General features: G+C 36.5%; 2 protein-coding genes across 6 annotated transcripts; one reads left to right on the top strand and one right to left on the bottom strand.

Moving 5' to 3' along the window:
- The first annotated feature begins 661 nt into the window (after positions 1-661).
- SEP1 (stress enhanced protein 1) lies at positions 662-5,425 on the top strand. Of its 5 annotated transcripts, none has more exons than XR_002814775.2 (6): positions 662-821; positions 931-1,035; positions 1,568-1,746; positions 2,799-2,939; positions 3,066-3,123; positions 5,194-5,425. XR_002814775.2 is itself a non-coding variant. In XM_023673681.2 (5 exons), exons 1-4 carry the CDS (start codon positions 776-778, stop codon positions 2,901-2,903), a joined length of 435 nt encoding a protein of 144 aa, XP_023529449.1. In that variant the 5' UTR covers positions 662-775; the 3' UTR covers positions 2,904-2,939; positions 3,066-3,294. The 5 variants fall into 5 exon arrangements, 3 of the variants coding, with proteins under 3 accessions (XP_023529449.1, XP_023529450.1, XP_023529447.1); XR_002814776.2 differs by having other exon boundaries at positions 2,799-2,934; XM_023673681.2 differs by lacking the exon at positions 5,194-5,425 and having other exon boundaries at positions 3,066-3,294.
- A 6,316-nt stretch (positions 5,426-11,741) lies between these two features.
- Positions 11,742-13,104, bottom strand: LOC111792179 (uncharacterized). The gene has a single exon (XM_023673518.2). It carries the CDS (start codon positions 13,009-13,011, stop codon positions 11,854-11,856), a length of 1,158 nt encoding a protein of 385 aa, XP_023529286.2. The 5' UTR covers positions 13,012-13,104; the 3' UTR covers positions 11,742-11,853.
- Between the last annotated feature and the right edge of the window lie 2,498 nt (positions 13,105-15,602).

Here is a 15,602-nt window from a genome sequence, read left to right on the forward strand (position 1 = left end):
ATAATGGTGTAGTTTTAATACAACTTTCAAAAATTCCAATGCACATCCCCTTCATCGAGGCTTGATTCCTTTTCTTTTGAAATCATTTGTTCGACATTTGAGGATTCTATTGGTATGGCTAAGTTTAAGGACACGACTCTGATACCATGTTAGATGAATACGACTATCTACAATGATATGATATTGTCCACTTTGAGTATACGTGCTCATTGCTTTATTTTGGGCTTTCTCAAAAGGTCTCATTCCAATGGAAATAATATTTTTTTATTATAAACTCATGATTATTCCCTAAGTTAGCTGACGCGTGGCTTTCGTCCAACGCATGAATTAAGTCTATATAAAAGTATTTTAAAACTTTAAAAACATTTAGATGTTTTTCAATGTTTTTGAAATTAAAAAAAAATAAGGTTTAAAAATAAGGTTGATATTATTTTTTGAAATTTTTTTTTTTTTGGAACTTTTTTTAATTTAAAGATATTTTAATATTTTAATTTTTATTTATTTATTTATTTATTTATTTATTTATTATTATTTTTTTTTTTTTGTGAAAGTTTCAATATAATTGAAACAAAAAAAAAATGCAAAATTTAAGAGAATTTTTTATTAAGAAATTAAATGTTTTATTTTTTTATGGAGGACACGTGGCGGTCTTGCTTTCCACAATTGCAAAAGTGGAAGGAAACAGCCTTCACTCATCTCAACTGCTGGTATCTGTCTATTTGGCCATTGGAGAAGAACAGATAAGGAGTTTTCCGGCGACCATCGAGCTCCTCAAATGGCCGTTCTTCATGCTTCCGCCTCCCTCTCTCTCGCCATACGCGGTACTCTCTTCATCTCTCTCATTCTTTTTCCATTTCGTTCTTCCGTTCTTCCGTTCTGTGATTGTTGAATATCCATCGATTCATAAAACACACGAATACAATGTTGCAGATGCTTCCTTCGCAAGATCAGCCCCAAAGCCCTTTCCACTTCGCAGAGGTCACCTCCCGAATTTATACCGATTCGGAACCACGTTTGCTACTGGCTCTCCACTTGGTACTTACAGAGTTTTATTCTTTCTATTCTCAGTCTAATTCGAATGTTTCTGCTTGATGTGTTCATGATTTTTATCGATTAGTACGTTTTTTCATTTCAATCTTCATTTCAAGTTCCAATTTCAAGCATACAATGGAGCATGAATATTGAACTACCCTAATATAATATCAGAATGAAGTCTGATTGTTCTATAATATTGTGGTTATCCTGTTTCTTGCTTATTTTAAGCTGTGACGATGAAATTGAATTCCATTCTAACATGAAGAGGTATGATTATTCTTAGCTAGAATTGAAAATTTTTCTCGGAAATGTTAGGGAAAACTGACACAGATATAATATTATCCACTTTGGTATATGTTCTCGTGGCTTTATCTTTTATTTCACTTAAAAGGCATCGTATCAATAGAGATATTGTCCCTCATTTATGTATCCGTGATTGATCGTCCCTTGCCTATGTAGGACTTTGTTTGTCTTCCTCAATATTGTGGCTAGACTTTATGAAGTATCGGCTAATGGTTTTTCTTGTTCCCAGTGATAAGCAAGCCAAGTGGTCAAACGAAGCGTGCAATGAAACCAAATTCTGTTTCTATAAGATGTGAGCAAAGTAGCCAAGAGAGTAATAATCTGGATGTTTGGCTTGGGCGGCTAGCAATGGTAGGATTTGCAATTGCAATAAGTGTTGAAATAGCAACAGGCAAAGGTCTTTTGGAGGTATGGCCTTTCTAATTACAGAATTCGAGTCTTGTTACTTAGATTGCTGATAGCTGAAAGAAATTTGTTGTATGGATTTCTTGACCTTTTGGAATCTGGAATTTGGCATATCTAATTCAAAACACCTTATTGTTAATAAGATAATAGCTCCACTCCCTAATTATTTGGACAAAAGTATCTTGTACCACTGGGAGTATTCCATTTAAAGTGTTGAGTTGCACTAAAGATGGCTCTTAAAATGTATTTGGAATGTATTCCACTCGGTTGCTGCAAACTCAACTGTCTGCTTGGTCTGTCCTTTTTCAAGTGAATTAGAGAGGCGGATCTGATTGGTACGCTATGTACCAATCATTCTTCTCGTGTGAGTGCCACGGAATGGGCAAAGTTTTTTCTTGTAACTCTGCCATTTATATTCCGAGACACTTATCTCACTGATTTTGGCTTGCAAAAGAAGTGACCGCTGAATTATTCTAAGCTGATCGTTGGATATGCAGCATATGTGTGAGATCTCACATCGATGGGAGAGGAGAACGAACCATTCCTTATAGGGGTGTAGAAACCTCTCTAGCAGACGCGTTTTAAAACCTTGACGGGAACCCCGAAAGGGAAAGCCCAAAGAAGACAATATCTGCTAGGGGTGGGTTTGGGCTGTTACAAATGGTATCAGAGCCAGACACTAGGCAGTGTGTCAGCGAGGACGCTGGGCCTCAAGGGTGTGGAGAAACATCTCTCTAGCAGACGCATTTTAAAACCGTGAGGCTGACGGTGATACGTAACGGGCCAAAGCGGACAATATCTGCTAGTGACAGGCTAGCCTGTTACAATATGCTTGATTCATTATTCATTTTGGCCTGGCCTGATATAAAAGTGGCCGTCTAATTTTTGTAGGCCGGGCTGCTCTTTCCAGTAGTTTACTTTGTTCAGTTAGAGGAATTCCATTATCTTAGACTTAACCCTCGTTTTCTTTCTAGCGTCTTGTAATACAAGTTTCATACGAGACACATCAAGCAATTAACAGAAACCTTACCAGAATCATTGTTTTCATGATGCAGAATTTTGGAGTAACGTCTCCCCTGCCTAGTGCAGCATTGGGAGTCACCGCATTGGTTGGCATATTGACAGCAGTTTTCATCTTTCAATCAGCTTCCAAAAACTGAACACGTCTAAGATTTTCACTGCACATTGGCTGTAAAGTTTGTAATCCTAAAAGATATTTGCTTGATATTCATTTTCATTCGTTCTAATACTCTAGATTGTGAACAATGATCAACTAAATTGGAGTGTTCGACTCAAAACACTTGTGTTTTTGTTGTGGACAGCGGTGATAGAGGGAGAGTCTGTGAAGCCTGCAATTAGCTACATCCAATTCTCAGTGAGGTAGGCACTCAACTTTTCTTTTTCTTTCTTTCTTTTTGAGTTCTGTGTAGCACTGAAATACTTTCACTGAGTTTAAGTTTAGTTGTGTGATGATAATCATAAGATAAATGTTTAATCACTCTCCATAACAATACAATGAATGATGGATTATGTAAAATATTGTTTGTACAATGAATTCTAAAAGGAAAAATATAAGATATATATATATATTTTATGTATCATTTAACATGAGTGATTATTGAGAATATTTGCTAAAACCATGGCAACTAAATGATCGATACTAAATGATTGATGATAAAAGTTATCTATTTATAATCAATAGGAGAATAAGTTCTTACTATTCTTTCAATTAGGTATTCTACAGAGTTTCATGTATAAGAGTTGAAACTTTTCGTCCTCTATAGCAAATCTAAAGTTTTTTTAATGATCAATGTCGTAGCTTGAGTAGTTGGTGGTTAATTATCTCTCTCGAGCATCGATTCCTTCTTTTGATGTAGGAGTTACCTTTTATAGGCCATTAAGGGCTGGGATTTTTGTCAAAGTTAGTGTGAGAATCTAATTGTAACAACTCAACTTTTGGCACTTCAAACCAAAGGTTCGAATTATAAAACAATGAAAATATGCTAAAAGACACTTCAATAAAACCATGCACGAGGTACCCTTTCAAAAGAAACTTTTAAAAATATATAATTTAATTAATAGTTCAACAACATAAAATTAAATCCAAAGGCACGAACGCTCTAGGTTCCATAAACTAAGAGTTCTCTAGCACAATTTAAATCATTTGAATAACTAAAAGTATAAACATATTTGATAACGATAACATAAAAATTTAGAAAATATCTCATGATCAACTTCATCACTCTGCTCGTCATTCCATGTCACGACCTTGCTCTTATCTAAAAATCATTTTAAAAACAACTTGAGTATTAAAAATGTCTAGTAAGACACTCCCTTATTGAGGCTAAACATGCAAACCTTATATGACTAATCGAACGAAATCGAGGAACTCTAATAGTTAATTACCCAAAACATAGAGAGAGCAATCTATCTGCCAAAACCATTTTCAGCAACGACTCCTTAAAGTGATTAATAGTGGCTCGTTACACAGCGTGTAACCCTTACTACAAAAACAACCCCATCTCCCACAATGATCATTAGTAGTTGGTTATTCAAAAAATACAACGTGTAACCCTTATCACTATCATCACATTTATCAATCATAACATACATACATGGACCAATAATTACATTTATATTCATAATCAATAATGCATCAACCCTACTAGAAATAAAACATATCCAAACAAAAATCCCACTATTGTCCTGGGCAAGAAGTTGATTACTCAACAAGCTTGAAACTTGTTTTGTTCTAGCATTCTTATGAAATGGTAGTGCACCTCTACGTGATTTGTTCTAGTATGAAATGTCAGATTTTTTGTTGGGCGAACTGTAGATTGGTTGTCGCAATGAAATGGTATCAGATGGTCAACTTTCTAGTGCAAATCCTTTATTAAGAGTTTCAGCCACGTACTTTCTTAAGTTGCTTCAACTGCTGCTTTGTACTCCACTTTTCTAGTTTACAGTAATACTGTTAGTTGTCTGTTGCTACACTAAAAAATTGTTCTCGAACTGGGCTTTAACATATACCTAATAGTTGATCTTCGTGTATCAACTGATGACACCAATTGCATTCTTAAAGGCCCTTTGGTTAGTTCATGTGGATCTCCCAGTCCAACTCTACGTGCAAGAAAGCATTTCTCACATTCATCTGACCCTCGAGTTACAATTTGAATCTTGTATCTCTCAATTGATCCATTTGGAGGACGCTTTATTTTGTAAACCCACTTACAATAGATGAGTTTGACATCTCATAGTCATGACACTATCTATTCCATGTTTGATTTTGCTCTAAGATTATAATTTCTTCCTTCGTCACCTTTTGGCAAGCTGAGTTCTGTGACGCTTCTTTATACGTCTCTAGCTCTTGAACTTTATCTCCTATAATAGTTACACTGGCACACTTTGAATTTGGCATTTGGATTCTTTCTAACCATCTAAGTTGTTTAGGTGTCATTTCCTTTTCATCGGGTTTGCTTGGTTGAATCACTTCTTGCTCACGAGTATCAATGTAATTTGGATTTTCAAGAGCGTCAACACTTGACCAAATATGTGTAGTTTGTACCCCCGTCTTCTATTGTAGAATTTTTTTTCAATGTTGTTTGAGTCTTGTAAAAATTTCTTCTGGTCGTCAATCATGTGGTTTAAGCATCCTGAATCAATGATCCAATTATCCTCATAATTGGTATGCTTTCTCATCTCATCGTCCTCATGGCTGCTAGCTCGTCGTCTTCTAAGGTACATAGTACCTCTGCCTCCCATTCATTTCTATCTCCTTTTTTAAGGTTGCCACGTTTCTTTGGACAGATTTTTTTTATTGGATCAACAATCTTTAGACTTGTGGCCCTTCTTTCGGCAATTGTAGCAAATGCCTTTAAATATCTTCCTTGGAGAACTCTTGTTGTAATTAAAAGTAGATGAGTAATTCTATTGAGTTAGGATGTAATTAAAGGTGTAAAACAAACCTTTAACCCAATTGTAATTACGAACAACTATTAAAGAATTTGCTTGCATAGAGGTTACGAACAACTCTTAAAGAATTAGCTTTCATAGAGGTTACAAACAACTCAAGGTTTTTAAAACTCGTCTAATAGGGAGAAGTTTCCACACCATTATAAAGAATGTTTCGTTCTCCTCTTCAATCGATGTGAGATCTCACAATCCACCCTCCTTCAAGACCCAGCATCCTCACTGACACTCGTTCCTCTCTCCAATTGATGTGAGATCTCACAATCCACCTCCTTTAGGGCTCAGCATCCTCGCTAACACACCGCCCTGTGTTCACCTCCCTTTCGGGGTGTCTGGCTCTAATACCATTTGTAATAGTCCAAGTCCACCACTAGCAAATATTGTCCTCTTTGGAATTTCCCTTTTGAATTTTCCCTCAAGGCTTTTAAAACGTGTATGCTAGGGAGAGGTTTCCACACCCTTATAAAGAATGTTTAGTTTCCCTCTCCAACCGATGTGGGATCTCACAATCTATTCCCCTTCGGGGCTCAACAGTCATTCCTCTCTCCAATCGATATGAGATCTCACAACTACAATCGTCCATTCATACCTACCCTAAAATATGAAAGTCATAATTTTAGTCTTACCTAGTACTACATACGTGGGTCAATCATAAATGACTCCATTAATATTTGAGGTAGTTGGTGATCTTCTAAAGTCTCATCACAGTAACATCGTAAACAAAAGGGAGCAACACTGTTCTTGAATTAAGATAAATAAGTGGGCCAACCACGGAAAGAAACTTGCAAAACGGGAAAATAGTATGTTCCTTTCCTTTTAACGTGTGGAAATTCTAATCAAACGCTCTAACATCATACTAAAAGTTAGTACTATTCAAAACATACTTAAAATTAGAGGAATTCTTTTAGTTTAAACGTATCGACACGCAAGGCTCATAAATCATGAGGAAGTTTAGAGGACAATGCAATTATGACGAACGCTTTCCCACGATGAAACTGAAGCGAATCAGTCAAGCTTGAGTATAAACCTACCTCACATCGAACAATTTTCTTTGGTAAAACCAAATCGAACTTGTCAAGTTTGATTGCAACCCACCGTGCGATGAATGCTTCTCTACCTTGAAACCAAACTAAACATAACATACCCTCGTGATTAAATCAGTCCAAACCAGACAAAACTCTTACCAACAATGCTCAACTACCAATATAACCTATCATCGGATTATTACTCCCTTTCAAACATAGACGATGGAGAAAGAATGTTATGTTTCTCGACGAATGCAACATCGATGGCAAACTTTTGTAACATTCTTCACCAAATTCTTATCGTGCACCGCACATATAGTTTTAAAGTTGGATATTTTTATTAATACAAAGTTTAGAGATATTGTTATTAATTTAACGTCGCGCGTTATCCATTAACAAAAATAAATAAATAAGGAAATATTTTATTATGAGACATAGCAATGGTGGTGGACAGAAGCATGTGCGTCGTAATCTGAACAAATCTCTCTCCCACTTTTGTCTATAAAAAAACATAGAATAATTTGTTTGGTCTCACCAACCAATTCAATTTAATGTCCATTTTTATTTCCCTAACTAATTAAATTATTCCAATATTCTTATTCGTGCGTTGAGTAATTAATAATTCTTAGTGATTATAAACTAAATATGTGAGGTGGCAATATCGTAGTTAGTTCCAACTAACACTTGTTAATTTCGGTTCTTGTTTGTTTTGGTCCGTCACGTATTGTCGTCTGTCTCACGGTTAGGAAGAGGTTTCCATACCCTTATAAGGAATATTTTGTTCTCCTCGCCAACTGAGGTGAGTCTCACAATCCCCTCAACCCCCTCTTGAGAGCCTAATGTCTTCGCTGGCATACCGTCCGGTGTCTGGGTTTGATACCATTTGTAACAACTCAAACCCACTACTAACTGATATTTATCTATCTACTTTGGCCCTTACGTATCGCTATCAGCCTCACGATTTTAAAACGCTTCTGTTAGAGAGATGTTTTCACTTCCCCTCTCAAAGATCTCACATGGGTTGTACCTATTCCGCTTGTGACAAAAGAATTGGACGATAGTAAATCCCCTAAAGAAGCTTTTGAATCAACCTGAAATTTTGAGTGAACTAAATTCAATAATAATAAGTAAAATCTCAAAAAGCTCAAATATAAAATATTCAGAAGTGACAGTAACACTAATTACAGACATCAAACATTCTTAATTTTCGAAATAGTCTTAAAATTATGGTACGGTAGAGTTGGGTTTTAACTCTATTTTCCAGGTTGCTCAAGTTGACTCGATAAAAATAATATCAATCAATAAAACAACTCGAATTTTCAATTTTCCAAAAATTCAACCAACCCAAAACTAAAAAATATATATATAACCCAACCCAACTTTTATGATTTGGGTTAGGTAGTTTGAGTTAATGGGCTCTCGAGTTATATGAACATCCTTAATTAATGTCAAGGTGAGTATTATCTAAGCATCTACACTCGGTCAAGAGGTTAGAGGTTCGAATCTCTCACTTAAATAACCTAAATACTGTCGAACAAAAGGAAGTTACGAGCGAGATTAGATAATGAAGTTAGACATTTATGCCAATAAATCAAGTTTACACATCAACCTAATTTAAGGTTGAAAATGTAATTAAATTTCATTTAAGTGTTCATCATAAATAATGATTTATTGACCTATTAAAGTTGAATTAGGGTTTAATTTATCCAATATTTCTAAACTATTATAAAATCAACCTAATCTTGGTCCCTTTACCAAGAACACTTAGAAAATGTTTTAAATACTAAAATAATAAATTAATTAGTATTGAAGATTAGGTATTTATATCAATAATGCATGTAAGTATTATTAAAAAAATAAAAACTTTGTAATAAAAATAGTGTTTGTGCAATGCATATTTGAATATTTAATATTAATAATAATAATAATCAAGAGCTAGCTAGCTAGGACAACTGTTTCCCAATGTATGGTGATTTAATATTATTGTTTTTATTTGCAAAATAGCTAACTATTTAAATAATTATAGCTTCTAAAATATAAAATAATTAAATATATATTTTGGTTCGTTTAAAAAAAAAAAAACAGGTCTAGAAGTAGAGTGTTCGTATCATCTGATAACTCGACCAACTCAAACTATCCAACCTAAACTATAAAGATCGTCGGGTTGGGTTAGTTTTTTTTTTTTTTTTTTTCGATTTAGGTTTGGTCGAATTTTCAGAAGGACAATAGTTCAAATTGATTTGCGAGTTGACAGTTTTTTGGTCGGGTCAACCTTTAAAAATAATTTTAAAAAACAACCTTAATACCCAATCTCATTGTAACGCCCTGTGCTAGGGGAAGGTTTCCACACCCTTATAAAGGGTGGTTTGTTCTTCTCCCCAACCAATGTGGGACATCACAATCCACCCCCTTTGGGGCCAGCGTTCTCGCTGTCACTCTATCATTCCTCCAATCGATGTGGGACCGCCCCAACCAATGTAGGACATCACAATCCACCCCCTTTGGGGGCCAGCGTTCTCGCTGTCACTCTATCATTCCTCCAATCGATGTGGGACCGCCCCCAAATCCACCCCCCTTTGGGAGCAGCGTCCTTACTGGCACACCGCTTCATGTCTACCCCCTTCGGAGAACAGCGAGAAGGCTGGCACATTGTTCGATGTCTGGCTCTGATACCATTTGTAACGCCCCAGATCTACCACTAGCGGATATTGTCCTCTTTGGGCTTTCTCTTTCGGGCTTCCCCTCAAGGCTTTAAAACGTGTCTGCTACGGGAAGGTTTCCACACCCTTGTAAATTGTGGTTTTGTTCTCCTCCCCAACTAATGTGGGACATCACACTTATTAAACCCCAACTCAAAAATAGAAGGTTGGATTCGGTTGTAAATTCTATTTCTGATGCTCGACTCACCAATTTAACTGACTCAAAATTTCGGATTTGGTCCAAAAGATTTGTTCACGGGAACTAATATACAACTCATACTATCAAATACTATTTGAAAAAGCAATAAATTCAAAGCTCCAGCTGGATTATTCCATCTTTTAAAAAGTTTTTTTAAACTTATTTTTTAAAATTATTTTAAATAAAATAAAGAATAAAATAAAAAAAAAAAGTAAAGGGGTGTTGAATAAGTTTGACTAATACAAGCCCCTTTCACATAGGTGGGCCAAAAGTAAAAATACAGAAAAAATATGGGAAAAATTAGAATAAATTAATATTATTAATTGTGTTTTCTAAAAAAATTACTTTATAATCTCTCAAATTTATAAATCTATTAATTAATTAAATTTCTAAATTATCTCGTCAATCTTATTAGTTGGTGTCTCCACTCGCTATAGGGCGAAGTATGATATTCAACTAAGAGTTGTCGGCAGCAACTAGAGCATACTGTCTGAAGGCTGAAAGCCGAAGCAGAAAAGCAAGCACTAAAATGAAGAAAGGTAGTCTGAAAGAGCGGGATATGACAAGATAGTTAGACCGAAGGGAAGGAAGTTTTGTCTGTGGCTCGTTGTTGACAAAGAGGAGTCAACTAGCGATGGCAGCTTCTGAAAGAGTGAGTGAACCATTTAGATTTGAACGTATCTAATTTACATAGGAATTAATAAGAGAGATTATAAAATGGTCAAATAGGAAGAGAAGATTGATATCATATGTGTGTAAAAGTCTTGTGAGGACTGACAGTGCGACCCACACCGACATTGATGAGGGATCCAAAGTCACCTCTCCACTTTCTTCTTGGTGGTAGTGTCCATCACAATTACAACATGGTCGGTTTACGAATAGAAAGGGAAAGATTCGAACTTTTGAAGTTGTTACAAAAACAAAATGAAACTCAAGACCGGTGGAGACTCGAATCTAGACTGTCTCTGTGGCCAACTTGATCTAGATTTCATCCTCGAACAACGGCTAGTCATTTCTAGAAAAAGAATGAAGAACTAGGGTGAATATAAAAATACTCGATAAGTAGACGGTTAACTAAGGTACTACATCCCTTGACTTAATATCATTATCATTCATACTTGCAATGTTCACGAAAATTCATTCTCTTGATCGTGTGGGTCGAGTTCTTAAGTTACTTGTACCTAAGTGTCCTCCATGTGATCGTCACCCCTCTCTAGGTGGGTTTACAGAGCGTAAGTCCTACATGGAAGCCCACGTCCGTTCCCACACACAATATATAGTCAATCCTGAGTCCCACGTACCCATGTGGTCCCTCATCCATCTCAAGGCAAGTCTACAAAGCATGAGCTCTATATGGAAACAGATGTCCATTTCCACACTTGATACTTAGTCATAAATCTTAAATTTGCGACACTTCTCTAACTAAACCAATCTAGGTTACATGGTCGATACGAAATCACGAAGCTACAAACCTAGGCAAGCATCACACTAATCAAGAGCTCACGACATACAAAAAGCTCGCATTTATGTGAGGGGACACTAAAATGGAACTTCGACCGGATACATATTTCAATCTTGCCACTGAAATGTCAGGCAGATTTCCAGTAAGATGATGTTGGATGTGACATTGCACATGAAAGACCTTGTCTCCGAGTAAAAATAAGGTCGAGTCGAATGACTTGGCTTAGTGTAGAGGCAAGTCAGTTGTGTCACAGATGATTGAACATGCACATAGGCGGTGTGTGTGGTCAAACAAGCTTGAATTCCCAACAAAACTACAAATCAGAGCGAAAAATGACTATAGGGTTTGGGTTCCCTTCAAGGCTGGCTGTGAGCGTGTCAAGATTACGACGCCGCTAACCCACGTAAAAAAGCTTACTTTCATGTTTAATCGAAACCTAAACAAATGAAGATGTATCACATTTAAATATTTTTTAATTTTGAAACCAACTTAATACTTTATAATTTATAGTAGAAATTCAATAAAATAATTAAAAAAATTAAAAGTTTAAATAATAAATAAATACATTATTGGTCAAAACACTAAATTTATTATTATTATTATTATTTAGAGTACATTATAAAAATAAAATAAAAATAAAAAACTATACAAAGCCCAAAGCACATTTTATTATGTCGCCGAGATTCATCGTAAAATGCAAAAAATAATAAAGAAATAAAAACTATATAATTAATTTAATGGCCGACATGTCGGATTTCAGGTCATCGGTTTTCCTTTTCCCCTCCCGCTTCCGTACGCTTCCTTGCAAACAGCGTTCGGCTTCTGCGACGGAGCGCACAGCTGAGACGACCGTGGACATCCCTGCAGACAATTATCCCCCAAGCTACCGGAGACCGGATCGCCGCCGAAGAAGAACTCCACCGGCGGCTTCCCCGTCAGAAAGTTCCCATCCAAGTACAACCTCTTCATCGTCTTCATCTGGCTGAACTCCAATGGGATCGTCCCACGTAACCGATTGTACCGGAGCGACAGCGCCGACAGCGCCGGATAGCTCGCGAAATTCACCGGTACGTTCCCCTCGATTCTATTGAACCCCAAATCGACGGCGACGAGGTCACTACCCGTAGCGGCAGCAGGGGAGATCTCGACACGCGTCAGGCTGTTATTAGCCAAATTAATCTGCTGGACGGATGGGAGGAGGAAGAACCAAGCCGGCAAGGTTCCGGCGAGCGAGTTTTCACTGAGTTCGATGACCTCCAATTGAGTCGACTCGACAAAAGACGATTTCTCCAAATACCCAGAAAGGGAATTTCGTTTTAAAGCGAGTTCGAGTAAGTTCGGCGGGAGTTTTGGAATGGAGCCGGTGAGTCGATTGAAGCTGAGATCGAGGCGTCGTAAAGCAGAGAGGAAAACCAGAGATTTGGGGAGATTTCCGGCGAGGGAATTGTGAGAGAGATCCAAGGATTCGAGGGATTTAAGGTTGGAAATTGAAGGTGGGATCACTCCGGTGAAGGAATTGGAACGGAGAATGAGGATTTGGAGATTGGGGAGAGAGGAAATGGCAGAGGGGATGAGACCGGAGAAGGAGTTGTCGGCGAGGTCGAGAACGGTTAATTGAGTGAGGCGAGAGAGAAGTGGGGAGAGAGTGCCGGAATAGCCGGCGGGATCGAGGGTGAGTTGGGTTATGCGAGTGGCGGCGGGGTTGCAGAGGAGGCCGCAGGAGAAGGAGGTGCGACGGGGGAGGGCGCAGGGATCGACGGAGAAATTCCAGGAGGCGAGACAGGACCAAGGGGGGATGGAAGAGGGTTTGACGGCGGATTTGAAGGCTTTGAGGGCGGAGAGATCGGAGAGGGAGGTGAGAGAATGAGCGAGGGAGGAGAGAGAGAGGAGGAGGAGGAGAGAGAAGATTGTCATGGCGGAGCGGTGGGGTTAAGAAATGGGTTTTGAATGGTGAAGAGGAAGCAGAAGGGGAAGGCATTCATTTGAAGTGGACATTGGGAGTGGAAGTTGAGGCCATCTTTGCAAGCTGCGCTAACAGATATTTTATTCCATTACTTCTATTCAATTTGGGTCCCACTCACACCCTCTTATTTTTATTTATTTTTTATTTATTTACAAATCCAAATTTAAACCTTACCCGTGCACATTCAACCTAACAACTTGACAACCTAGACCAACTTACCCGAACTATAAGAGTTGGATTGGGTTGAATTAACATTTCGAGTATGATTGGGTTCATTTTTCTGAACCCGAACTAAATCTGTTCGATTTCGAATTCGTGAGACAAAACCTTCTAATCGACTTAGCCAAATAAAATTATATAAAATATATTAAGAATTCTAAAGTATGAATAGATTTGTCACTACTTTGGCCGATCTAAAGAGACTCACGTCTTAGTTTGACGACCATTAAATACATGTTTTGTTTATTTTATTTTTTTTAATTTTTTTTTTCTAATTTATTTGTTCAATTTCTTTTATATATATACAAGTTTCTTTTTATTATTTTATTTAATTTCTTTTATATTATTTTATTATTTTATTATTTCATTATTTTTAATTTCTGTCCCTAGTTTCTTTTATATATATATATTTTAAAAATACTTTAATATTTCATATTATTATAAAACGCATTAAAATACATTAACATATAATTATTAATACACATTTTATACTATTTTTAAATATATTTAAATATATGGTTTATTATATAATACACCTAATTATTTAATTTAAGAATATGGTTACTATGAGTTACATCTCTAATCTAAACATACTCTCTTAATTAGTCATTTATGGAGGAAAAATAAAATATGTAATGATATAAACTCGATCAAAAAAGGTTTATGTATTTGTAGAATAAATAGCTCTAACTTTCGAGAAGAAACCAAATAGAACCGAATGAACAAAGAAAAACTACAAATTGGGAGAATCTGGATAATTTGGTTAAATTCATGAGTTCTAGCTTCAATTTTTCCTGAAAATTGCTGAAACTTGTTCCATTGAACAGTAGATTAGATCTTGACGTTTCGTGAAGGAACCCACTTCAACCAAAGCATAGAACACGTGAGTTGAGGATGAAACTAGACCACTAGAGCCAGCTACACGAGCGTTTATTCACGGTTTTTGTCCAATTTTTATTGTTTTAAATACGATTTTTTTAAATCTATTTTCATCGATATATATGCCTTAATTTTGATATATATGTAAAAAGTGATTAAGCGAGGTGGGACGAGATTTTAGTGAGGTTGGGGGGAGATAGGAGCAGGGATGAGGACCTGTTTAGTTAACAAGGAGAAATCTCTTCCCGCTCCTAGGTTTTAGTGTAACAAGTATGCATTGGTCTTCATAAGTTCATCATCATTAATATTAATTAGAGTTGTTTCCTAGGAAAATCATCGTCATAATGCGTTATGACATTTAAAACATGCATTTCTTCTTAATATGGAATAACGTCATATTAAGGAATCTCATAATCTTACCTCTTATATCATCAATATCATATTATATCATATGACATCATCATATAATTCAACCACGTCATCATACGTCATACATCATACATTCTACATCATTATCATATAATATAGTCACAGTAACATAAATATAAAGCATAAATGATACGTACAGGGGTCACTAGGCACGTGTCGTCATACATCAAACAAGTTTTCCAACCAATCCGATAGTAAGGCCACTTACTTAGTTGACCTTAGCCTGCATTTTCCTAAATACGAGTACCCTTATCTTCCATTCCTTGAAGTTGTTCGAAGTATCGTCGGGAGTCATTTCCTATTACGAATGTCATCTCGTTTCATTAGTATTTCACATTTCTAATCTAATTTAACTTGAATTTGAGAAATATGACAACCTTAATTAGGGACAAAATCAGTTGTGAAAGGCTAAAAGACTCAAGGATCAGTGTCAAAATTGCCAACCTGAGCCGAATAAGCCGTTTCTTTAGCCAAGGGACTTCGTGAAGCTGAGTCACTGGAGTCAAAGGAGTCAGCATATGTATTAGTGACACGTGTCACCGAGGGGTGCTTACACTCATGTAGGACGTGAAGTGGGTCGAGGCGCTTACAAAAATCATTCTCATCGGTATAAATCAAAGGATAAACCTTTACTAACTAGAGTTTATAACTCACTCGTGATTAAGATCAAGTCACACATGATCATTTTATAAAATATTAGTCTTCTTAATTACCACATTTATAAGGAAAAATTAAATCTTTTGTGGTCTAATCTTATACAAGCTCATTGCATAGGATACCCTCATTCACATGAGACATGATCACGTTACCTACTCCTTCGCTTCTAAGAGTGAAGGCTACCCTCACAGACCAACACGAATCATTCCAGGAGGTCACTTAACATAAAATTACTTTAGGCAAAGCACACTTAACCATGAAGTTTCTATGATTGAGCCACCGAAAATGAAGGTGCACTTTATTGGTTAGATAATAACTTTCATTTCCTTGAAGTCTTTCTTAGTCATCCTATCCTCAG

Source organism: Cucurbita pepo, chromosome 4 (genome assembly GCF_057944985.1).
Source record: "Cucurbita pepo subsp. pepo isolate OVF chromosome 4, ASM5794498v1, whole genome shotgun sequence".
Lineage (NCBI taxonomy): Eukaryota > Viridiplantae > Streptophyta > Magnoliopsida > Cucurbitales > Cucurbitaceae > Cucurbita > Cucurbita pepo.